This window comes from Telmatherina bonti (assembly GCF_933228915.1).
Source record: "Telmatherina bonti genome assembly, chromosome: 10".
NCBI lineage: Eukaryota > Metazoa > Chordata > Actinopteri > Atheriniformes > Telmatherinidae > Telmatherina > Telmatherina bonti.
In genome coordinates, this window is record NC_136628.1 from 634,456 (window position 1) to 661,760 (window position 27,305).

The 27,305-nt window shown below is 45.9% G+C and overlaps 1 protein-coding gene across 1 annotated transcript in view; it reads left to right on the plus strand.

Annotated features, from left to right (window-relative positions):
• Window positions 1-316: 316 nt before the first annotated feature.
• The window catches only part of ponzr2 (plac8 onzin related protein 2), a gene marked incomplete at both ends in the record, with an annotated part of 68,773 nt that continues 41,784 nt past the window's right edge, over window positions 317-27,305 (plus strand). Inside the window, 2 exons of the mRNA XM_079247961.1 lie at window positions 317-422; window positions 652-809. Coding sequence (XP_079104087.1) covers window positions 317-422; window positions 652-809 — 264 coding nt within the window. The remainder of the gene's footprint in view (window positions 423-651; window positions 810-27,305) is intronic.

Consider the following 27,305-nt stretch of genomic DNA (forward strand, 5'->3'; position numbering starts at 1 on the left):
AGCTGAAGCTCAAGTTCATTGTTTTATTTTAAAAGATCAGTCATTTCTGATTAGTATGAGCAGTAATAAAGTGTACTAATGTAGATTGGTTTCACCTGGATCCCAGTCACCTGGTGTTAACAGATTATGTCCACTTTCAGACGACTTTGTACTGAATTGACATTTTACAAATAAAGCTAAATCAATAGAATTTATTTGAAATGAACAATGTGTGTTTATGCATGTGTTCTTTATTTTCAACATCTGAAAATTTCCTGGAAAAATGAAATCTTTAATGGGTCTGTGGTTACCTGCTGCTCCTCCTCCAGACTCCAACATGACGACTACCATGGTGATCACGCAGCCGCAGCCAGTCATGGTGTCCCAGGACTCGGACGAATGGAGTTCTGGGACGTTTGACTGCCTTGAAGACCTGCCGCGCTGTAAGTGACGTTGTGTTATACTTGGTTTGTAGGACACATCGGATTAGTTCTTTGATTTTGTAAACGATTCAGATTATTCGACCTAAACTTGACCTGAAACCTCATAATCATCTGAAAAGGATTTTAGTAAAAGAAAAAAGTTGAAAAAACTTGGATTTATTGAACAACTTCCTGGTTTCTTTAATCTTGGAACAGGATGTTTACCTTTCCTGTTCTGGTTTGTCTGAAGGTTGCTTTGCTTTCTGGTGCTGCCCCTGCTTCGCCTGTATGACCGCCAGAGACTACGGAGAACCTCTCTGTCTCCCCCTGCTGGACATCTTTGGTGGTGTTATCCCTCCCATCACCATGGCCATGAGGGTCTCCATGCGCGAACGTTACGGCATCAGAGTAAAACACATTTAGAAAACAATGGAACTTTGTGTGTATCATGTCTAATCAGTTTCATCACTTTTTGGTAAAAACTTTGCTGAAAACCATGGAAACAATCTGGTACTACATGTTTACACAGTTGCAGAAAAAAATACTAAAAAATACTTGTATTTCAGCTACATGTAACTTTATTTGTAGCTGGTATTAAAAATAAACAGGACATTTTGGTAAACAAGCATGGTCTAATATAAGATATGAAGTCTGATGGACTGCAGACAAAGCTCCAGTCCTCCCAGTGAACTGGAATCGTTGGAATGGTCATAAACCAGTGGATTATGTTGACCCATTTATACAGTATATATATATAGATGTGTATGTTTGTGTGTGTGTGTGTGTGTGTGTGTGTGTGTGTGTGTGTGTGTGTGTGTGTGTGTGTGTGCGTGTAGGGGTGTCCAATTCGCCTTCCACATCCAGCAGAATCTGGTCCCCAATGGGTCGGACCAGTACAACAACAGGATAACAACCTGTAAATAATGAAAACTCCACATTTTGAATCCATTATAATACATTTATCCAATGTCTCATTATGATCAGAGTATTTTTTTTAATCTATAAGTTTTTTACATGTGCACATTTCCACATGCGAATAGTAATCATGACCGCCTGCCTGTATGTTGGGTCAGAAAGGTAAAAATGTGAACATTTAAACATCACCGTGCTGTGGAGGCTGACACACATGCAAACACACCAATGCTCCTGCTTCCGGCCAGATGGCTTCTCGCTGTGAGGCAAGACCCTCGGGTTAGGGTTAAGCGAACGCGAAACAAACTCCATGCAACACACTTCATAAACACCAGAATAACACACAGATAAATCAATCTGCACATGAACTGCTAAATAATCACTGTCTATACCAAGGTGAAGGTGAATCTATACCTGCAGACCCCCTGTGTGGTTAACAGTAAGACCATCATGACATGTGGAGCCAACATTTCTGCGTGGTTAACAGTAACGCCGTGTTGACGTGTGGAGCCAACATGTCTGCGTGGTTAACAGTAACACAGTCACAACGTGTGGAGCTATCATGTCTGCATGGTTAACAGTAACACAGTCACAACGTGTGGAGCTATCATGTCTGCATGGTTAACAGTAACACAGTCACATCGTGTGGAGCTAACATGTCTGCGTGGTTAACAGTAACACAGTCACAACGTGTGGAGCTATCATGTCTGCATGGTTAACAGTAACACAGTCACAACGTGTGGAGCTATCATGTCTGCATGGTTAACAGTAACACAGTCACAACGTGTGGAGCTATCATGTCTGCATGGTTAACAGTAACACAGTCACAACGTGTGGAGCTATCATGTCTGCATGGTTAACAGTAACACAGTCACATCGTGTGGAGCTAACATGTCTGCGTGGTTAACAGTAACACAGTCACAACGTGTGGAGCTATCATGTCTGCATGGTTAACAGTAACACAGTCACAACGTGTGGAGCTATCATGTCTGCATGGTTAACAGTAACACAGTCACAACGTGTGGAGCTATCATGTCTGCATGGTTAACAGTAACACAGTCACAACGTGTGGAGCTATCATGTCTGCATGGTTAACAGTAACACAGTCACAACGTGTGGAGCTAACATGTCTGCGTGGTTAACAGTAACACAGTCACAACGTGTGGAGCTAACATGTCTGCATGGTTAACAGTAACGCAGTCACAACGTGTGGAGCTATCATGTCTGCATGGTTAACAGTAACACAGTCACAACGTGTGGAGCTAACATGTCTGCGTGGTTAACAGTAACACAGTCACAACGTGTGGAGCTATCATGTCTGCATGGTTAACAGTAACACAGTCACAACGTGTGGAGCTAACATGTCTGCGTGGTTAACAGTAACACAGTCACAACGTGTGGAGCTAACATGTCTGCATGGTTAACAGTAACACAGTCACAACGTGTGGAGCTATCATGTCTGCATGGTTAACAGTAACACAGTCACAACGTGTGGAGCTAACATGTCTGCGTGGTTAACAGTAACACAGTCACAACGTGTGGAGCTATCATGTCTGCATGGTTAACAGTAACACAGTCACAACGTGTGGAGCTAACATGTCTGCGTGGTTAACAGTAACGCCGTGTTGACGTGTGGAGCCAACATGTCTGCGTGGTTAACAGTAACACAGTCACAACGTGTGGAGCTAACATGTCTGCATGGTTAACAGTAACACAGTCACAACGTGTGGAGCTAACATGTCTGCATGGTTAACAGTAACACAGTCACAACGTGTGGAGCTAACATGTCTGCGTGGTTAACAGTAACACAGTCACAACGTGTGGAGCTATCATGTCTGCATGGTTAACAGTAACACAGTCACAACGTGTGGAGCTAACATGTCTGCGAGGTTAACAGTAACACAGTCACAACGTGTGGAGCTAACATGTCTGCGTGGTTAACAGTAACACAGTCACAACGTGTGGAGCTAACATGTCTGCGTGGTTAACAGTAACACAGTCACAACGTGTGGAGCTAACATGTCTGCATGGTTAACAGTAACACAGTCACAACGTGTGGAGCTAACATGTCTGCGTGGTTAACAGTAACACAGTCACAACGTGTGGAGCTAACATGTCTGCGTGGTTAACAGTAACACAGTCACAACGTGTGGAGCTAACATGTCTGCATGGTTAACAGTAACGCAGTCACAACGTGTGGAGCTAACATGTCTGCATGGTTAACAGTAACGCAGTCACAACGTGTGGAGCTAACATGTCTGCATGGTTAACAGTAACGCAGTCACAACGTGTGGAGCTAACATGTCTGCATGGTTAACAGTAACGCAGTCACAACGTGTGGAGCTAACATGTCTGCATGGTTAACAGTAACGCAGTCACAACGTGTGGAGCTAACATGTCTGCATGGTTAACAGTAACGCAGTCACAACGTGTGGAGCTAACATGTCTGCATGGTTAACAGTAACGCAGTCACAACGTGTGGAGCTAACATGTCTGCATGGTTAACAGTAACACAGTCACAACGTGTGGAGCTAACATGTCTGCATGGTTAACAGTAACACAGTCACAACGTGTGGAGCTAACATGTCTGCGTGGTTAACAGTAACACAGTCACAACGTGTGGAGCTAACATGTCTGCGTGGTTAACAGTAACGCAGTCACAACGTGTGGAGCTAACATGTCTGCATGGTTAACAGTAACACAGTCACAACGTGTGGAGCTATCATGTCTGCATGGTTAACAGTAACACAGTCACAACGTGTGGAGCTATCATGTCTGCATGGTTAACAGTAACGCAGTCACAACGTCTGGAGCTAACATGTCTGCGTGGTTAACAGTAACGCAGTCACAACGTCTGGAGCTAACATGTCTGCGTGGTTAACAGTAACACAGTCACAACGTGTGGAGGTAACATGTCTGCGTGGTTAACAGTAACACAGTCACAACGTGTGGAGCTAACATGTCTGCGTGGTTAACAGTAACACAGTCACAACGTCTGGAGCTAACATGTCTGCGTGGTTAACAGTAACGCAGTCACAACGTGTGGAGCTAACATGTCTGCATGGTTAACAGTAACACAGTCACAACGTGTGGAGCTATCATGTCTGCATGGTTAACAGTAACACAGTCACAACGTGTGGAGCTAACATGTCTGCATGGTTAACAGTAACGCAGTCACAACGTGTGGAGCTATCATGTCTGCATGGTTAACAGTAACACAGTCACAACGTGTGGAGCCAACATGTCTGCATGGTTAACAGTAACACAGTCACAACGTGTGGAGCTATCATGTCTGCATGGTTAACAGTAACACAGTCACAACGTGTGGAGCTAACATGTCTGCGTGGTTAACAGTAACACAGTCATAACGTGTGGAGCTAACATGTCTGCATGGTTAACAGTAACACAGTCACAACGTGTGGAGCTAACATGTCTGCGTGGTTAACAGTAACACAGTCACAACGTGTGGAGCTATCATGTCTGCGTGGTTAACAGTCACAACGTGTGGAGCTAACATGTCTGCGTGGTTAACAGTAACGCAGTCACAACGTGTGGAGCTAACATGTCTGCGTGGTTAACAGTCACAACGTGTGGAGCTAACATGTCTGCATGGTTAACATTAACACAGTCACAACGTGTGGAGCTATCATGTCTGCGTGGTTAACAGTAACGCAGTCACAACGTGTGGAGCTAACATGTCTGCGTGGTTAACAGTAACACAGTCACAACGTGTGGAGCTAACATGTCTGCATGTTTAACAGTAACACAGTCACAACGTGTGGAGCTATCATGTCTGCATGGTTAACATTAACACAGTCACAACGTGTGGAGCTATCATGTCTGCATGGTTAACAGTAACGCAGTCACAACGTGTGGAGCTAACATGTCTGCGTGGTTAACAGTAACACAGTCACAACGTGTGGAGATAACATGTCTGCGTGGTTAACAGTAACACAGTCACAACGTGTGGAGCTAACATGTCTGCGTGGTTAACAGTAACACAGTCACAACGTGTAGAGCTATCATGTCTGCGTGGTTAACAGTAACGCAGTCACAACGTGTGGAGCTATCATGTCTGCGTGGTTAACAGTAACGCAGTCACAACGTGTGGAGCTAACATGTCTGCATGGTTAACAGTAACGCAGTCACAACGTGTGGAGCTAACATGTCTGCGTGGTTAACAGTAACGCAGTCACAACGTGTGGAGCTAACATGTCTGCGTGGTTAACAGTAACGCAGTCACAACGTGTGGAGCTAACATGTCTGCATGGTTAACAGTAACACAGTCACAACGTGTGGAGCTAACATGTCTGCGTGGTTAACAGTAACGCAGTCACAACGTGTGGAGCTATCATGTCTGCGTGGTTAACAGTAACGCAGTCACAACGTGTAGAGCTATCATGTCTGCGTGGTTAACAGTAATGCAGTCACAACGTGTGGAGCTATCATGTCTGCATGGTTAACAGTAACGCATTCAGAACGTGTGGAGCTATCATGTCTGCGTGGTTAACAGTAACACAGTCACAACGTGTGGAGCTAACATGTCTGCATGGTTAACAGTAACGCATTCAGAACGTGTGGAGCTATCATGTCTGCGTGGTTAACAGTAACACAGTCACAACGTGTGGAGCTAACATGTCTGCGTGGTTAACAGTAACACAGTCACAACGTGTGGAGCTAACATGTCTGCATGGTTAACAGTAACGCAGTCACAACGTGTGGAGCTAACATGTCTGCATGGTTAACAGTAACGCAGTCACAACGTGTGGAGCTAACATGTCTGCATGGTTAACAGTAACGCAGTCACAACGTGTGGAGCTAACATGTCTGCATGGTTAACAGTAACACAGTCACAACGTGTGGAGCTAACATGTCTGCGTGGTTAACAGTAACACAGTCACAACGTGTGGAGCTAACATGTCTGCGTGGTTAACAGTAACACAGTCACAACGTGTGGAGCTAACATGTCTGCATGGTTAACAGTAACACAGTCACAACGTGTGGAGCTAACATGTCTGCATAGTTAACAGTAACGCAGTCACAACGTGTGGAGCTAACATGTCTGCATGGTTAACAGTCACAACGTGTAGAGCTAACATGTCTGCGTGGTTAACAGTCACAACGTGTGGAGCTAACATGTCTGCGTGGTTAACAGTAACGCAGTCACAACGTGTAGAGCTATCATGTCTGTGTGGTTAACAGTAACGCAGTCACAACGTGTGGAGCTATCATGTCTGTGTGGTTAACAGTAATGCAGTCACAACGTGTGGAGCTAACATGTCTGCATGGTTAACAGTAACGCAGTCACAACGTGTGGAGCTAACATGTCTGCGTGGTTAACAGTCACAACGTGTAGAGCTAACATGTCTGTGTGGTTAACAGTAACACAGTCACAACGTGTGGAGCTAACATGTCTGCATGGTTAACAGTAACACAGTCACAACGTGTGGAGCTAACATGTCTGCATGGTTAACAGTAACACAGTCACAACGTGTGGAGCTAACATGTCTGCATGGTTAACAGTAACGCAGTCACAACGTGTGGAGCTAACATGTCTGCGTGGTTAACAGTAACGCAGTCACAACGTGTAGAGCTATCATGTCTGTGTGGTTAACAGTAATGCAGTCACAACGTGTGGAGCTATCATGTCTGCATGGTTAACAGTAATGCAGTCACAACGTGTGGAGCTATCATGTCTGCATGGTTAACAGTCACAACGTGTGGAGCTAACATGTCAGCAAGGTTAACAGTAACACAGTCACAACGTGTGGAGCTAACATGTCTGCATGGTTAACAGTAACGCAGACACAACGTGTGGAGCTAACATGTCTGCGTGGTTAACAGTCACAACGTGTAGAGCTAACATGTCTGCGTGGTTAACAGTAACACAGTCACAACGTGTGGAGCTAACATGTCTGCGTGGTTAACAGTAACACAGTCACAACGTGTAGAGCTATCATGTCTGCGTGGTTAACAGTAACGCAGTCACAACGTGTGGAGCTATCATGTCTGCATGGTTAACAGTAATGCAGTCACAACGTGTAGAGCTAACAAGTCTGCGTGGTTAACAGTCACAACGTGTAGAGCTAACATGTCTGCGTGGTTAACAGTAACACAGTCACAACGTGTGGAGCTAACATGTCTGCGTGGTTAACAGTAACGCAGTCACAACGTGTGGAGCTATCATGTCTGCATGGTTAACAGTAATGCAGTCACAACGTGTAGAGCTATCATGTCTGCGTGGTTAACAGTAACGCAGTCACAACGTGTGGAGCTATCATGTCTGCATGGTTAACAGTAATGCAGTCACAACGTGTAGAGCTATCATGTCTGCGTGGTAAACAGTAATGCAGTCACAACGTGTGGAGCTAACATGTCTGCGTGGTAAACAGTAATGCAGTCACAACGTGTGGAGCTAACATGTCTGCGTGGTTAACAGTAACACAGTCACAACGTGTAGAGCTATCATGTCTGCGTGGTTAACAGTAACGCAGTCACAACGTGTGGAGCTATCATGTCTGCATGGTTAACAGTAATGCAGTCACAACGTGTAGAGCTATCATGTCTGCGTGGTAAACAGTAATGCAGTCACAACGTGTGGAGCTAACATGTCTGCGTGGTTAACAGTAACGCAGTCAGAACGTGTGGAGCTAACATGTCTGCGTGGTTAACAGTAACACAGTCACATTGTGTGGAGCTAAAATGTCTGCATGGTTAACAGTAACGCAGTCACAACGTGTGGAGCTAACATGTCTGCGTGGTTAACAGTAACACAGTCACAACGTGTAGAGCTATCATGTCTGCGTGGTTAACAGTAATGCAGTCACACCGTGTGGAGCTAACATGTCTGCGTGGTTAACAGTAACGCAGTCACAACGTGTGGAGCTAACATGTCTGCATGGTTAACAGTAACGCAGTCACAACGTGTGGAGCTAACATGTCTGCGTGGTTAACAGTAACACAGTCACAACGTGTGGAGCTAACATGTCTGCATGGTTAACAGTAACACAGTCACAACGTGTGGAGCTAACATGTCTGCATGGTTAACAGTAACGCAGTCACAACGTCTGGAGCTAACATGTCTGTGTGGTTAACAGTAACACAGTCACAACGTGTGGAGCTAACATGTCTGCGTGGTTAACAGTAACGCAGTCACAACGTCTGGAGCTAACATGTCTGCGTGGTTAACAGTAACGCAGTCACAACGTGTGGAGCTATCATGTCTGCGTGGTTAACAGTAACACAGTCACAACGTGTGGAGCTAACATGTCTGCATGGTTAACAGTAACACAGTCACAACGTGTGGAGCTAACATGTCTGCATGGTTAACAGTAACACAGTCACAACGTGTGGAGCTAACATGTCTGCATGGTTAACAGTAACGCAGTCACAACGTGTGGCGCTAACATGTCTGCGTGGTTAACAGTAACACAGTCACAACGTGTGGAGCTATCATGTCTGCGTGGTTAACAGTAACAGTCACAACGTGTGGAGCTAACATGTCTGCGTGGTTAACAGTAACACAGTCACAACGTGTGGAGCTAACATGTCTGCATGGTTAACAGTAACACAGTCACAACATGTGGAGCTAACATGTCTGCATGGTTAACAGTAACACAGTCACAACGTGTGGAGCTAACATGTCTGCGTGGTTAACAGTAACACAGTCACAACGTGTGGAGCTAACATGTCTGCGTGGTTAACAGTAACGCAGTCACAACGTGTGGAGCTAACATGTCTGCATGGTTAACAGTAACAGTCACAACGTGTGGAGCTAACATGTCTGCATGGTTAACAGTAACGCAGTCACAACGTGTGGAGCTAACATGTCTGCATGGTTAACAGTAACGCAGTCACAACGTGTGGAGCTAACATGTCTGCATGGTTAACAGTAACAGTCACAACGTGTGGAGCTAACATGTCTGCGTGGTTAACAGTAACAGTCACAACGTGTGGAGCTATCATGTCTGCGTGGTTAACAGTAACGCAGTCACAACGTGTGGAGCTAACATGTCTGCATGGTTAACAGTAACACAGTCACAACGTGTGGAGCTAACATGTCTGCGTGGTTAACAGTAACACAGTCACAACGTGTGGAGCTAACATGTCTGCGTGGTTAACAGTAACACAGTCACAACGTGTGGAGCTAACATGTCTGCATGGTTAACAGTAACGCAGTCACAACGTGTGGAGCTATCATGTCTGCATGGTTAACAGTAACAGTCACAACGTGTGGAGCTATCATGTCTGCATGGTTAACAGTAACACAGTCACAACGTGTGGAGCTAACATGTCTGCGTGGTTAACAGTAACGCAGTCACAACATGTGGAGCTATCATGTCTGCGTGGTTAACAGTAACACAGTCACAACGTGTGGAGCTATCATGTCTGCGTGGTTAACAGTAACGCAGTCACAACGTGTGGAGCTAACATGTCTGCGTGGTTAACAGTAACGCAGTCACATCGTGTGGAGCTAACATGTCCGCGTGGTTAACAGTAACGCAGTCACATCGTGTGGAGCTAACATGTCTGCGTGGTTAACAGTAACACAGTCACAACGTGTGGAGCTATCATGTCTGCGTGGTTAACAGTAACACAGTCACAACGTGTGGAGCTAACATGTCTGCGTGGTTAACAGTAACGCAGTCACAACGTGTGGAGCTATCATGTCTGCGTGGTTAACAGTAACACAGTCACAACGTGTGGAGCTATCATGTCTGCATGGTTATCAGTAACGCAGTCACAACGTGTGGAGCTAACATGTCTGCATGGTTAACAGTAACGCAGTCACAACGTGTGGAGCTAACATGTCTGCATGGTTATCAGTAACGCAGTCACAACGTGTGGAGCTATCATGTCTGCATGGTTAACAGTAACGCAGTCACAACGTGTGGAGCTAACATGTCTGCGTGGTTAACAGTAACGCAGTCACAACGTGTGGAGCTATCATGTCTGCATGGTTAACAGTAACGCAGTCACAACATGTGGAGCTAACATGTCTGCGTGGTTAACAGTAACGCAGTCACAACGTGTGGAGCTATCATGTCTGCATGGTTAACAGTAACACAGTCCCAACGTGTGGAGCTAACATGTCTGCGTGGTTAACAGTAACGCAGTCACAACGTGTGGAGCTATCATGTCTGCATGGTTAACAGTAACACAGTCACAACGTGTGGAGCTAACATGTCTGCGTGGTTAACAGTAACACAGTCCCAACGTGTGGAGCTAACATGTCTGCGTGGTTAACAGTAACGCAGTCACAACGTGTGGAGCTATCATGTCTGCATGGTTAACAGTAACACAGTCACAACGTGTGGAGCTAACATGTCTGCGTGGTTAACAGTAATGCAGTCACAACGTGTGGAGCTAACATGTCTGCATGGTTAACAGTAACGCAGTCACAACGTGTGGAGCTAACATGTCTGCGTGGTTAACAGTCACAACGTGTAGAGCTAACATGTCTGCGTGGTTAACAGTAACGCAGTCACAACGTGTGGAGCTATCATGTCTGCATGGTTAACAGTAACACAGTCCCAACGTGTGGAGCTAACATGTCTGCGTGGTTAACAGTAACGCAGTCACAACGTGTGGAGCTATCATGTCTGCATGGTTAACAGTAACACAGTCACAACGTGTGGAGCTAACATGTCTGCGTGGTTAACAGTAACACAGTCCCAACGTGTGGAGCTAACATGTCTGCGTGGTTAACAGTAACGCAGTCACAACGTGTGGAGCTATCATGTCTGCATGGTTAACAGTAACACAGTCACAACGTGTGGAGCTAACATGTCTGCGTGGTTAACAGTAACGCAGTCACAACGTGTGGAGCTAACATGTCTGCGTGGTTAACAGTAACGCAGTCACAACGTGTGGAGCTATCATGTCTGCGTGGTTAACAGTAACACAGTCACATTGTGTGGAGCTAACATGTCTGCATGGTTAACAGTAACGCAGTCACAACGTGTGGAGCTAACATGTCTGCATGGTTAACAGTAACGCAGTCACAACGTGTGGAGCTAACATGTCTGCGTGGTTAACAGTAACGCAGTCACAACGTGTGGAGCTAACATGTCTGCATGGTTAACAGTAACACAGTAACAACGTGTGGAGCTATCATGTCTGCGTGGTTAACAGTAACGCAGTCACAACGTGTGGAGCTAACATGTCTGCATGGTTAACAGTAACGCAGTCACAACGTGTGGAGCTATCATGTCTGCATGGTTAACAGTAACACAGTAACAACGTGTGGAGCTATCATGTCTGCGTGGTTAACAGTAACGCAGTCACAACGTGTGGAGCTATCATGTCTGCATGGTTAACAGTAACACAGTCATAACGTGTGGAGCTAACATGTCTGCATGGTTAACAGTAACACAGTCACAACGTGTGGAGCTAACATGTCTGCGTGGTTAACAGTAACACAGTCACAACGTGTGGAGCTATCATGTCTGCTTGGTTAACAGTAACACAGTCACAACGTGTGGAGCTATCATGTCTGCATGGTTAACAGTAACACAGTCACAACGTGTGGAGCTAACATGTCTGCGTGGTTAACAGTAACGCAGTCACAACGTGTGGAGCTATCATGTCTGCATGGTTAACAGTAACACAGTCACAACGTGTGGAGCTAACATGTCTGCGTGGTTAACAGTAACACAGTCACAACGTGTGGAGCTAACATGTCTGCGTGGTTAACAGTAACACAGTCACAACGTGTGGAGCTAACATGTCTGCGTGGTTAACAGTAACGCAGTCACAACGTGTGGAGCTAACATGTCTGCGTGGTTAACAGTAACACAGTCACAACGTGTGGAGCTAACATGTCTGCGTGGTTAACAGTAACACAGTCACAACGTCTGGAGCTATCATGTCTGCATGGTTAACAGTAACACAGTCACAACGTGTGGAGCTAACATGTCTGCGTGGTTAACAGTAACACAGTCACAACGTGTGGAGCTAACATGTCTGCATGGTTAACAGTAACACAGTCACAACGTGTGGAGCTATCATGTCTGCATGGTTAACAGTAACACAGTCACAACGTGTGGAGCTAACATGTCTGCATGGTTAACAGTAACACAGTCACAACGTGTGGAGCTAACATGTCTGCGTGGTTAACAGTAACACAGTCACAACGTGTGGAGCTAACATGTCTGCATGGTTAACAGTAACACAGTCACAACGTGTGGAGCTAACATGTCTGCATGGTTAACAGTAACACAGTCACAACGTGTGGAGCTAACATGTCTGCGTGGTTAACAGTAACACAGTCACAACGTGTGGAGCTAACATGTCTGCGTGGTTAACAGTAACACAGTCACAACGTGTGGAGCTATCATGTCTGCATGGTTAACAGTAACGCAGTCACAACGTGTGGAGCTATCATGTCTGCATGGTTAACAGTAACACAGTCACAACGTGTGGAGCTAACATGTCTGCGTGGTTAACAGTAACACAGTCACAACGTGTGGAGCTAACATGTCTGCATGGTTAACAGTAACACAGTCACAACGTGTGGAGCTAACATGTCTGCGTGGTTAACAGTAACACAGTCACAACGTGTGGAGCTAACATGTCTGCGTGGTTAACAGTAACACAGTCACAACGTGTGGAGCTAACATGTCTGCGTGGTTAACAGTAACGCAGTCACAACGTGTGGAGCTATCATGTCTGCATGGTTAACAGTAACACAGTCACAACGTGTGGAGCTAACATGTCTGCGTGGTTAACAGTAACACAGTCACAACGTGTGGAGCTATCATGTCTGCATGGTTAACAGTAACACAGTCACAACGTGTGGAGCTAACATGTCTGCGTGGTTAACAGTAACGCAGTCACAACGTGTGGAGCTAACATGTCTGCGTGGTTAACAGTAACGCAGTCACAACGTGTGGAGCTAACATGTCTGCGTGGTTAACAGTAACACAAGTCACAACGTGTGGAGATAACATGTCTGCATGGTTAACAGTAACGCAGTCACATAGTGTGGAGCTAACATGTCTGCATGGTTAACAGTAACACAGTCACAACGTGTGGAGCTAACATGTCTGCGTGGTTAACAGTAACACAGTCACAACGTGTGGAGCTAACATGTCTGCGTGGTTAACAGTAACACAGTCACAACATGTGGAGCTAACATGTCTGCATGGTTAACAGTAACGCAGTCACAACGTGTGGAGCTATCATGTCTGCATGGTTAACAGTAACACAGTCACAACGTGTGGAGCTAACATGTCTGCATGGTTAACAGTAACGCAGTCACAACGTGTGGAGCTATCATGTCTGCATGGTTAACAGTAACGCAGTCACAACGTGTGGAGCTAACATGTCTGCATGGTTAACAGTAACACAGTCACAACGTGTGGAGCTAACATGTCTACATGGTTAACAGTAACGCAGTCACAACGTGTGGAGCTATCATGTCTGCGTGGTTAACAGTAACGCAGTCACAACGTGTGGAGCTAACATGTCTGCGTGGTTAACAGTAACACAGTCACAACGTGTGGAGCTAACATGTCTGCGTGGTTAACAGTAACACAGTCACAACGTGTGGAGCTAACATGTCTGCATGGTTAACAGTAACACAGTCACATAGTGTGGAGCTAACATGTCTGCGTGGTAAACAGTAACGCAGTCACAACGTGTGGAGCTATCATGTCTGCGTGGTTAACAGTAACGCAGTCACAACGTGTGGAGCTAACATGTCTGCATGGTTAACAGTAACACAGTCTCAACGTGTGGAGCTATCATGTCTGCATGGTTAACAGTAACGCAGTCACAACGTGTGGAGCTAACATGTCTGCATGGTTAACAGTAACGCAGTCACAACGTGTGGAGCTAACATGTCTGCATGGTTAACAGTAACGCAGTCACAACGTGTGGAGCTAACATGTCTGCATGGTTAACAGTAACACAGTCACAACGTGTGGAGCTAACATGTCTGCGTGGTTAACAGTAACACAGTCACAACGTGTGGAGCTAACATGTCTGCGTGGTTAACAGTAACACAGTCACAACGTGTGGAGCTAACATGTCTGCATGGTTAACAGTAACACAGTCACAACGTGTGGAGCTAACATGTCTGCATAGTTAACAGTAACGCAGTCACAACGTGTGGAGCTAACATGTCTGCATGGTTAACAGTCACAACGTGTAGAGCTAACATGTCTGCGTGGTTAACAGTCACAACGTGTGGAGCTAACATGTCTGCGTGGTTAACAGTAACGCAGTCACAACGTGTAGAGCTATCATGTCTGTGTGGTTAACAGTAATGCAGTCACAACGTGTGGAGCTAACATGTCTGCATGGTTAACAGTAACGCAGTCACAACGTGTGGAGCTAACATGTCTGCGTGGTTAACAGTCACAACGTGTAGAGCTAACATGTCTGTGTGGTTAACAGTAACACAGTCACAACGTGTGGAGCTAACATGTCTGCATGGTTAACAGTAACACAGTCACAACGTGTGGAGCTAACATGTCTGCATGGTTAACAGTAACACAGTCACAACGTGTGGAGCTAACATGTCTGCATGGTTAACAGTAACGCAGTCACAACGTGTGGAGCTAACATGTCTGCGTGGTTAACAGTAACGCAGTCACAACGTGTAGAGCTATCATGTCTGTGTGGTTAACAGTAATGCAGTCACAACGTGTGGAGCTATCATGTCTGCATGGTTAACAGTAATGCAGTCACAACGTGTGGAGCTATCATGTCTGCATGGTTAACAGTCACAACGTGTGGAGCTAACATGTCAGCAAGGTTAACAGTAACACAGTCACAACGTGTGGAGCTAACATGTCTGCATGGTTAACAGTAACGCAGACACAACGTGTGGAGCTAACATGTCTGCGTGGTTAACAGTCACAACGTGTAGAGCTAACATGTCTGCGTGGTTAACAGTAACACAGTCACAACGTGTGGAGCTAACATGTCTGCGTGGTTAACAGTAACACAGTCACAACGTGTAGAGCTATCATGTCTGCGTGGTTAACAGTAACGCAGTCACAACGTGTGGAGCTATCATGTCTGCATGGTTAACAGTAATGCAGTCACAACGTGTAGAGCTAACAAGTCTGCGTGGTTAACAGTCACAACGTGTAGAGCTAACATGTCTGCGTGGTTAACAGTAACACAGTCACAACGTGTGGAGCTAACATGTCTGCGTGGTTAACAGTAACACAGTCACAACGTGTAGAGCTATCATGTCTGCGTGGTTAACAGTAACGCAGTCACAACGTGTGGAGCTATCATGTCTGCATGGTTAACAGTAATGCAGTCACAACGTGTAGAGCTATCATGTCTGCGTGGTAAACAGTAATGCAGTCACAACGTGTGGAGCTAACATGTCTGCGTGGTTAACAGTAACGCAGTCAGAACGTGTGGAGCTATCATGTCTGCGTGGTTAACAGTAACACAGTCACATTGTGTGGAGCTAAAATGTCTGCATGGTTAACAGTAACGCAGTCACAACGTGTGGAGCTAACATGTCTGCGTGGTTAACAGTAACACAGTCACAACGTGTAGAGCTATCATGTCTGCGTGGTTAACAGTAATGCAGTCACACCGTGTGGAGCTAACATGTCTGCGTGGTTAACAGTAACGCAGTCACAACGTGTGGAGCTAACATGTCTGCATGGTTAACAGTAACGCAGTCACAACGTGTGGAGCTAACATGTCTGCGTGGTTAACAGTAACACAGTCACAACGTGTGGAGCTAACATGTCTGCATGGTTAACAGTAACACAGTCACAACGTGTGGAGCTAACATGTCTGCATGGTTAACAGTAACGCAGTCACAACGTCTGGAGCTAACATGTCTGTGTGGTTAACAGTAACACAGTCACAACGTGTGGAGCTAACATGTCTGCGTGGTTAACAGTAACGCAGTCACAACGTCTGGAGCTAACATGTCTGCGTGGTTAACAGTAACGCAGTCACAACGTGTGGAGCTATCATGTCTGCGTGGTTAACAGTAACACAGTCACAACGTGTGGAGCTAACATGTCTGCATGGTTAACAGTAACACAGTCACAACGTGTGGAGCTAACATGTCTGCATGGTTAACAGTAACACAGTCACAACGTGTGGAGCTAACATGTCTGCATGGTTAACAGTAACGCAGTCACAACGTGTGGCGCTAACATGTCTGCGTGGTTAACAGTAACACAGTCACAACGTGTGGAGCTATCATGTCTGCGTGGTTAACAGTAACAGTCACAACGTGTGGAGCTAACATGTCTGCGTGGTTAACAGTAACACAGTCACAACGTGTGGAGCTAACATGTCTGCGTGGTTAACAGTAACACAGTCACAACGTGTGGAGCTAACATGTCTGCGTGGTTAACAGTAACACAGTCACAACGTGTGGAGCTAACATGTCTGCATGGTTAACAGTAACACAGTCACAACATGTGGAGCTAACATGTCTGCATGGTTAACAGTAACACAGTCACAACGTGTGGAGCTAACATGTCTGCGTGGTTAACAGTAACACAGTCACAACGTGTGGAGCTAACATGTCTGCGTGGTTAACAGTAACGCAGTCACAACGTGTGGAGCTAACATGTCTGCATGGTTAACAGTAACAGTCACAACGTGTGGAGCTAACATGTCTGCATGGTTAACAGTAACGCAGTCACAACGTGTGGAGCTAACATGTCTGCATGGTTAACAGTAACGCAGTCACAACGTGTGGAGCTAACATGTCTGCATGGTTAACAGTAACAGTCACAACGTGTGGAGCTAACATGTCTGCGTGGTTAACAGTAACAGTCACAACGTGTGGAGCTATCATGTCTGCGTGGTTAACAGTAACGCAGTCACAACGTGTGGAGCTAACATGTCTGCATGGTTAACAGTAACACAGTCACAACGTGTGGAGCTAACATGTCTGCGTGGTTAACAGTAACACAGTCACAACGTGTGGAGCTAACATGTCTGCGTGGTTAACAGTAACACAGTCACAACGTGTGGAGCTAACATGTCTGCATGGTTAACAGTAACGCAGTCACAACGTGTGGAGCTATCATGTCTGCATGGTTAACAGTAACAGTCACAACGTGTGGAGCTATCATGTCTGCATGGTTAACAGTAACACAGTCACAACGTGTGGAGCTAACATGTCTGCGTGGTTAACAGTAACGCAGTCACAACATGTGGAGCTAACATGTCTGCGTGGTTAACAGTAACACAGTCACAACGTGTGGAGCTAACATGTCTGCATGGTTAACAGTAACGCAGTCACAACGTGTGGAGCTAACATGTCTGCGTGGTTAACAGTAACACAGTCACAACGTGTGGAGCTATCATGTCTGCGTGGTTAACAGTAACACAGTCACAACGTGTGGAGCTAACATGTCTGCGTGGTTAACAGTAACGCAGTCACAACGTGTGGAGCTATCATGTCTGCGTGGTTAACAGTAACACAGTCACAACGTGTGGAGCTATCATGTCTGCATGGTTATCAGTAACGCAGTCACGTGTGGAGCTATCATGTCTGCATGGTTAACAGTAACGCAGTCACAACGTGTGGAGCTAACATGTCTGCATGGTTATCAGTAACGCAGTCACAACGTGTGGAGCTATCATGTCTGCATGGTTAACAGTAACGCAGTCACAACGTGTGGAGCTAACATGTCTGCGTGGTTAACAGTAACGCAGTCACAACGTGTGGAGCTAACATGTCTGCGTGGTTAACAGTAACGCAGTCACAACGTGTGGAGCTATCATGTCTGCATGGTTAACAGTAACACAGTCACAACGTGTGGAGCTAACATGTCTGCGTGGTTAACAGTAACGCAGTCACAACGTGTGGAGCTAACATGTCTGCGTGGTTAACAGTAACGCAGTCACAACGTGTGGAGCTATCATGTCTGCGTGGTTAACAGTAACACAGTCACATTGTGTGGAGCTAACATGTCTGCATGGTTAACAGTAACGCAGTCACAACGTGTGGAGCTAACATGTCTGCATGGTTAACAGTAACGCAGTCACAACGTGTGGAGCTAACATGTCTGCGTGGTTAACAGTAACGCAGTCACAACGTGTGGAGCTAACATGTCTGCATGGTTAACAGTAACGCAGTCACAACGTGTGGAGCTAACATGTCTGCATGGTTAACAGTAACACAGTAACAACGTGTGGAGCTATCATGTCTGCGTGGTTAACAGTAACGCAGTCACAACGTGTGGAGCTATCATGTCTGCATGGTTAACAGTAACACAGTCACAACGTGTGGAGCTAACATGTCTGCGTGGTTAACAGTAACGCAGTCACAACGTGTGGAGCTAACATGTCTGCGTGGTTAACAGTAACACAGTCACAACGTGTGGAGCTATCATGTCTGCATGGTTAACAGTAACACAGTCACAACGTGTGGAGCTATCATGTCTGCATGGTTAACAGTAACACAGTCACAACGTGTGGAGCTAACATGTCTGCGTGGTTAACAGTAACGCAGTCACAACGTGTGGAGCTATCATGTCTGCATGGTTAACAGTAACACAGTCACAACGTGTGGAGCTATCATGTCTGCGTGGTTAACAGTAACGCAGTCACAACGTGTGGAGCTAACATGTCTGCGTGGTTAACAGTAACACAGTCACAACGTGTGGAGCTAACATGTCTGCGTGGTTAACAGTAACACAGTCACAACGTGTGGAGCTAACATATCTGCGTGGTTAACAGTAACACAGTCACAACGTCTGGAGCTATCATGTCTGCATGGTTAACAGTAACACAGTCACAACGTGTGGAGCTAACATGTCTGCGTGGTTAACAGTAACACAGTCACAACGTGTGGAGCTAACATGTCTGCATGGTTAACAGTAACACAGTCACAACGTGTGGAGCTATCATGTCTGCATGGTTAACAGTAACACAGTCACAACGTGTGGAGCTAACATGTCTGCATGGTTAACAGTAACACAGTCACAACGTGTGGAGCTAACATGTCTGCGTGGTTAACAGTAACACAGTCACAACGTGTGGAGCTAACATGTCTGCATGGTTAACAGTAACACAGTCACAACGTGTGGAGCTAACATGTCTGCATGGTTAACAGTAACACAGTCACAACGTGTGGAGCTAACATGTCTGCGTGGTTAACAGTAACACAGTCACAACGTGTGGAGCTAACATGTCTGCGTGGTTAACAGTAACACAGTCACAACGTGTGGAGCTATCATGTCTGCATGGTTAACAGTAACGCAGTCACAACGTGTGGAGCTATCATGTCTGCGTGGTTAACAGTAACACAGTCACAACGTGTGGAGCTAACATGTCTGCGTGGTTAACAGTAACACAGTCACAACGTGTGGAGCTAACATGTCTGCATGGTTAACAGTAACACAGTCACAACGTGTGGAGCTAACATGTCTGCGTGGTTAACAGTAACACAGTCACAACGTGTGGAGCTAACATGTCTGCGTGGTTAACAGTAACACAGTCACAACGTGTGGAGCTAACATGTCTGCGTGGTTAACAGTAACGCAGTCACAACGTGTGGAGCTATCATGTCTGCATGGTTAACAGTAAAACAGTGACAACGTGTGGAGCTAACATGTCTGCGTGGTTAACAGTAACACAGTCACAACGTGTGGAGCTATCATGTCTGCATGGTTAACAGTAACACAGTCACAACGTGTGGAGCTAACATGTCTGCGTGGTTAACAGTAACGCAGTCACAACGTGTGGAGCTAACATGTCTGCGTGGTTAACAGTAACACAGTCACAACGTGTGGAGCTAACATGTCTGCGTGGTTAACAGTAACGCAGTCACAACGTGTGGAGCTAACATGTCTGCGTGGTTAACAGTAACACAGTCACAACGTGTGGAGCTAACATGTCTGCATGGTTAACAGTAACGCAGTCACATAGTGTGGAGCTAACATGTCTGCATGGTTAACAGTAACACAGTCACAACGTGTGGAGCTAACATGTCTGCATGGTTAACAGTAACACAGTCACAACGTGTGGAGCTAACATGTCTGCGTGGTTAACAGTAACACAGTCACAACGTGTGGAGCTAACATGTCTGCATGGTTAACAGTAACACAGTCACAACGTGTGGAGCTAACATGTCTGCGTGGTTAACAGTAACACAGTCACAACGTGTGGAGCTAACATGTCTGCATGGTTAACAGTAACACAGTCACAACGTGTGGAGCTAACATGTCTGCGTGGTAAACAGTAACGCAGTCACAACGTGTGGAGCTATCATGTCTGCGTGGTTAACAGTAACGCAGTCACAACGTGTGGAGCTAACATGTCTGCGTGGTTAACAGTAACGCAGTCACAACGTGTGGAGCTAACATGTCTGCATGGTTAACAGTAACACAGTCACAACGTGTGGAGCTAACATGTCTACATGGTTAACAGTAACGCAGTCACAACGTGTGGAGCTATCATGTCTGCGTGGTTAACAGTAACGCAGTCACAACGTGTGGAGCTAACATGTCTGCGTGGTTAACAGTAACACAGTCACAACGTGTGGAGCTAACATGTCTGCGTGGTTAACAGTAACACAGTCACAACGTGTGGAGCTAACATGTCTGCGTGGTTAACAGTAACACAGTCACAACGTGTGGAACTAACATGTCTGCGTGGTTAACAGTAACGCAGTCACAACGTGTGGAGCTAACATGTCTGCGTGGTTAACAGTAACACAGTCACAACGTGTGGAGATAACATGTCTGCATGGTTAACAGTAACGCAGTCACATAGTGTGGAGCTAACATGTCTGCATGGTTAACAGTAACACAGTCACAACGTGTGGAGCTAACATGTCTGCGTGGTTAACAGTAACACAGTCACAACGTGTGGAGCTAACATGTCTGCGTGGTAAACAGTAACGCAGTCACAACGTGTGGAGCTATCATGTCTGCGTGGTTAACAGTAACGCAGTCACAACGTGTGGAGCTAACATGTCTGCATGGTTAACAGTAACACAGTCACAACGTGTGGAGCTATCATGTCTGCATGGTTAACAGTAACGCAGTCACAACGTGTGGAGCTATCATGTCTGCGTGGTTAACAGTAACGCAGTCACAACGTGTGGAGCTAACATGTCTGCGTGGTTAACAGTAACACAGTCACAACGTGTGGAGCTAACATGTCTGCGTGGTTAACAGTAACACAGTCACAACGTGTGGAGCTATCATGTCTGCGTGGTTAACAGTAACGCAGTCACAACGTGTGGAGCTAACATGTCTGCGTGGTTAACAGTAACACAGTCACAACGTGTGGAGCTAACATGTCTGCGTGGTTAACAGTAACGCAGTCACAACGTGTGGAGCTAACATGTCTGCATGGTTAACAGTAACACAGTCACAACGTGTGGAGCTAACATGTCTGCGTGGTTAACAGTAACACAGTCACAACGTGTGGAGCTAACATGTCTGCGTGGTTAACAGTAACACAGTCACAACGTGTGGAGCTAACATGTCTGCGTGGTTAACAGTAACACAGTCACAACGTGTGGAGCTAACATGTCTGCATGGTTAACAGTAACACAGTCACAACGTGTGGAGCTATCATGTCTGCGTGGTTAACAGTAACGCAGTCACAACGTGTGGAGCTAACATGTCTGCGTGGTTAACAGTAACACAGTCACAACGTGTGGAGCTAACATGTCTGCGTGGTTAACAGTAACGCAGTCACAACGTGTGGAGATAAAATGTCTGCATGGTTAACAGTAACACAGTCACAACGTGTGGAGCTATCATGTCTGCGTGGTTAACAGTAACACAGTCACAACGTGTGGAGCTATCATGTCTGCATGGTTAACAGTAACGCAGTCACAACGTGTGGAGCTAACATGTCTGCATGGTTAACAGTAACGCAGTCACAACGTGTGGAGCTAACATGTCTGCATGGTTAACAGTAACGCAGTCACAACGTGTGGAGCTAACATGTCTGCGTGGTTAACAGTAACACAGTCACAACGTGTGGAGCTATCATGTCTGCGTGGTTAACAGTAACACAGTCACAACGTGTGGAGCTAACATGTCTGCGTGGTTAACAGTAACACAGTCACAACGTGTGGAGCTAACATGTCTGCGTGGTTAACAGTAACGCAGTCACAACGTGTGGAGCTAACATGTCTGCATGGTTAACAGTAACACAGTCACAACGTGTGGAGCTAACATGTCTGCATGGTTAACAGTAACACAGTCACAACGTGTGGAGCTAACATGTCTGCATGGTTAACAGTAACACAGTCACAACGTGTAGAGCTAACATGTCTGCATGGTTAACAGTAACAGTCACAACGTGTGGAGCTAACATGTCTGCATGGTTAACAGTAACACAGTCACAACGTGTGGAGCTAACATGTCTGCGTGGTTAACAGTAACACAGTCACAACGTGTGGAGCTATCATGTCTGCATGGTTAACAGTAACAGTCACAACGTGTGGAGCTAACATGTCTGCGTGGTTAACAGTAACGCAGTCACAACGTGTGGAGCTAACATGTCTGCGTGGTTAACAGTAACGCAGTCACAACGTGTGGAGCTAACATGTCTGCGTGGTTAACAGTAACGCAGTCACAACGTGTGGAGCTATCATGTCTGCATGGTTAACAGTAACAGTCACAACGTGTGGAGCTAACATGTCTGCGTGGTTAACAGTAACACAGTCACAACGTGTGGAGCTATCATGTCTGCATGGTTAACAGTAACACAGTCACAACGTGTGGAGCTATCATGTCTGCATGGTTAACAGTAACACAGTCACAACGTGTGGAGCTAACATGTCTGCGTGGTTAACAGTAACACAGTCACAACGTGTGGAGCTATCATGTCTGCATGGTTAACAGTAACAGTCACAACGTGTGGAGCTAACATGTCTGCGTGGTTAACAGTAACACAGTCACAACGTGTGGAGCTAACATGTCTGCGTGGTTAACAGTAACACAGTCACAACGTGTGGAGCTATCATGTCTGCATGGTTAACAGTAACACAGTCACAACGTGTGGAGCTAACATGTCTGCATGGTTAACAGTAACACAGTCACAACGTGTGGAGCTAACATGTCTGCGTGGTTAACAGTAACACAGTCACAACGTGTGGAGCTAACATGTCTGCATGGTTAACAGTAACGCAGTCACATCGTGTGGAGCTAACATGTCTGCGTGGTTAACAGTAACGCAGTCACAACGTGTGGAGCTAACATGTCTGCATGGTTAACAGTAACACAGTCACAACGTGTGGAGCTATCATGTCTGCATGGTTAACAAAAACACAGTCACAACGTGTGGAGCTAACATGTCTGCATGGTTAACAGTAACACAGTCACAACGTGTGGAGCTAACATGTCTGCATGGTTAACAGTAACGCAGTCACAACGTGTGGAGCTATCATGTCTGCGTGGTTAACAGTAACGCAGTCACATCGTGTGGAGCTAACATGTCTGCATGGTTAACAGTAACGCAGTCACATCGTGTGGAGCTAACATGTCTGCATGGTTAACAGTAATGCAGTCACAACGTGTGGAGCTATCATGTCTGCATGGTTAACAGTAACACAGTCACAACGTGTGGAGCTAACATGTCTGCATGGTTAACAGTAACGCAGTCACAACGTGTGGAGCTAACATGTCTGCGTGGTTAACAGTAACACAGTCACAACGTGTGGAGCTAACATGTCTGCATGGTTAACAGTAACGCAGTCACAACGTGTGGAGCTAACATGTCTGCATGGTTAACAGTAACACAGTCACAACGTGTGGAGCTAACATGTCTGCGTGGTTAACAGTAACGCAGTCACAACGTGTGGAGCTAACATGTCTGCATGGTTAACAGTAACGCAGTCACAACGTGTGGAGCTATCATGTCTGCATGGTTAACAGTAACACAGTCACAACGTGTGGAGCTAACATGTCTGCATGGTTAACAGTAACACAGTCACAACGTGTGGAGCTATCATGTCTGCATGGTTAACAGTAACGCAGTCACAACGTGTGGAGCTATCATGTCTGCATGGTTAACAGTAACGCAGTCACAACGTGTGGAGCTATCATGTCTGCATGGTTAACAGTAACGCAGTCACAACGTGTGGAGCTAACATGTCTGCATGGTTAACAGTAACACAGTCACAACGTGTGGAGCTAACATGTCTGCGTGGTTAACAGTAACACAGTCACAACGTGTGGAGCTATCATGTCTGCGTGGTTAACAGTAACAAAGTCACAACGTGTGGAGCTAACATGTCTGCGTGGTTAACAGTAACACAGTCACAACGTGTGGAGCTAACATGTCTGCGTGGTTAACAGTAACGCAGTCACAACGTGTGGAGCTAACATGTCTGCATGGTTAACAGTAACAGTCACAACGTGTGGAGCTAACATGTCTGCATGGTTAACAGTAACAGTCACAACGTGTGGAGCTAACATGTCTGCATGGTTAACAGTAACACAGTCACAACGTGTGGAGCTAACATGTCTGCGTGGTTAACAGTAACACAGTCACAACGTGTGGAGCTAACATGTCTGCGTGGTTAACAGTAACACAGTCACAACGTGTGGAGCTAACATGTCTGCGTGGTTAACAGTAACGCAGTCACAACGTGTGGAGCTAACATGTCTGCATGGTTAACAGTAACAGTCACAACGTGTGGAGCTAACATGTCTGCATGGTTAACAGTAACGCAGTCACAACGTGTGGAGCTAACATGTCTGCATGGTTAACAGTAACGCAGTCACAACGTGTGGAGCTAACATGTCTGCGTGGTTAACAGTAACGCAGTCACAACGTGTGGAGCTAACATGTCTGCGTGGTTAACAGTAACGCAGTCACAACGTGTGGAGCTATCATGTCTGCGTGGTTAACAGTAACACAGTCACAACGTGTGGAGCTAACATGTCTGCATGGTTAACAGTAACACAGTCACAACGTGTGGAGCTATCATGTCTGCGTGGTTAACAGTAACACAGTCACAACGTGTGGAGCTAACATGTCTGCATGGTTAACAGTAACGCAGTCACAACGTGTGGAGCTAACATGTCTGCGTGGTTAACAGTAACACAGTCACAACGTGTGGAGCTATCATGTCTGCGTGGTTAACAGTAACACAGTCACAACGTGTGGAGCTAACATGTCTGCGTGGTTAACAGTAACACAGTCACAACGTGTGGAGCTAACATGTCTGCGTGGTTAACAGTAACGCAGTCACAACGTGTGGAGCTAACATGTCTGCATGGTTAACAGTAACAGTCACAACGTGTGGAGCTAACATGTCTGCATGGTTAACAGTAACACAGTCACAACGTGTGGAGCTAACATGTCTGCATGGTTAACAGTAACACAGTCACAACGTGTGGAGCTATCATGTCTGCATGGTTAACAGTAACACAGTCACAACGTGTGGAGCTAACATGTCCGCGTGGTTAACAGTAACACAGTCACAACGTGTGGAGCTAACATGTCTGCATGGTTAACAGTAACACAGTCACAACGTGTGGAGCTATCATGTCTGCATGGTTAACAGTAACACAGTCACAACGTGTGGAGCTAACATGTCTGCGTGGTTAACAGTAACGCAGTCACAACGTGTGGAGCTAACATGTCTGCGTGGTTAACAGTAACACAGTCACAACGTGTGGAGCTAACATGTCTGCGTGGTTAACAGTAACGCAGTCACAACGTGTGGAGCTATCATGTCTGCGTGGTTAACAGTAACGCAGTCACAACGTGTGGAGCTAACATATCTGCGTGGTTAACAGTAACTCAGTCACAACGTGTGGAGCTATCATGTCTGCGTGGTTAACAGTAACGCAGTCACATCGTGTGGAGCTATCATGTCTGCATGGTTAACAGTAACGCAGTCACATCGTGTGGAGCTAACATGTCTGCATGGTTAACAGTAACACAGTCACAACGTGTGGAGCTAACATGTCTGCATGGTTAACAGTAACACAGTCACAACGTGTGGAGTTATCATGTCTGCATGGTTAACAGTAACACAGTCACAACGTGTGGAGCTATCATGTCTGCATGGTTAACAGTAACACAGTCACAACGTGTGGAGCTAACATGTCTGCGTGGTTAACAGTAACACAGTCACAACGTGTGGAGCTAACATGTCTGCGTGGTTAACAGTAACGCAGTCACAACGTGTGGAGCTATCATGTCTGCGTGGTTAACAGTAACGCAGTCACAACGTGTGGAGCTAACATGTCTGCGTGGTTAACAGTAACACAGTCACAACGTGTGGAGCTAACATGTCTGCATGTTTAACAGTAATGCAGTCACAACGTGTGGAGCTAACATGTCTGCATGGTTAACAGTAACACAGTCACAACATGTTGAGCTAACATGTCTGCGTGGTTAACAGTAACGCAGTCACAACGTGTGGAGCTAACATGTCTGCGTGGTTAACAGTAACACAGTCACAACGTGTGGAGCTAACATGTCTGCGTGGTTAACAGTAACGCAGTCACAACGTGTGGAGCTAACATGTCTGCGTGGTTAACAGTAACGCAGTCACAACGTGTGGAGCTAACATGTCTGCGTGGTTAACAGTAACACAGTCACAACGTGTGGAGCTAACATGTCTGCATGTTTAACAGTAACACAGTCACAACGTGTGGAGCTAACATGTCTGCATGTTTAACAGTAACACAGTCACAACGTGTGGAGCTAACATGTCTGCATGGTTAACAGTAACACAGTCACAACGTGTGGAGCTAACATGTCTGCATGGTTAACAGTAACACAGTCACAACGTGTGGAGTTATCATGTCTGCATGGTTAACAGTAACACAGTCACAACGTGTGGAGTTATCATGTCTGCATGGTTAACAGTAACACAGTCACAACGTGTGGAGCTATCATGTCTGCATGGTTAACAGTAACACAGTCACAACGTGTGGAGCTAACATGTCTGCGTGGTTAACAGTAACACAGTCACAACGTGTGGAGCTAACATGTCTGCGTGGTTAACAGTAACGCAGTCACAACGTGTGGAGCTATCATGTCTGCGTGGTTAACAGT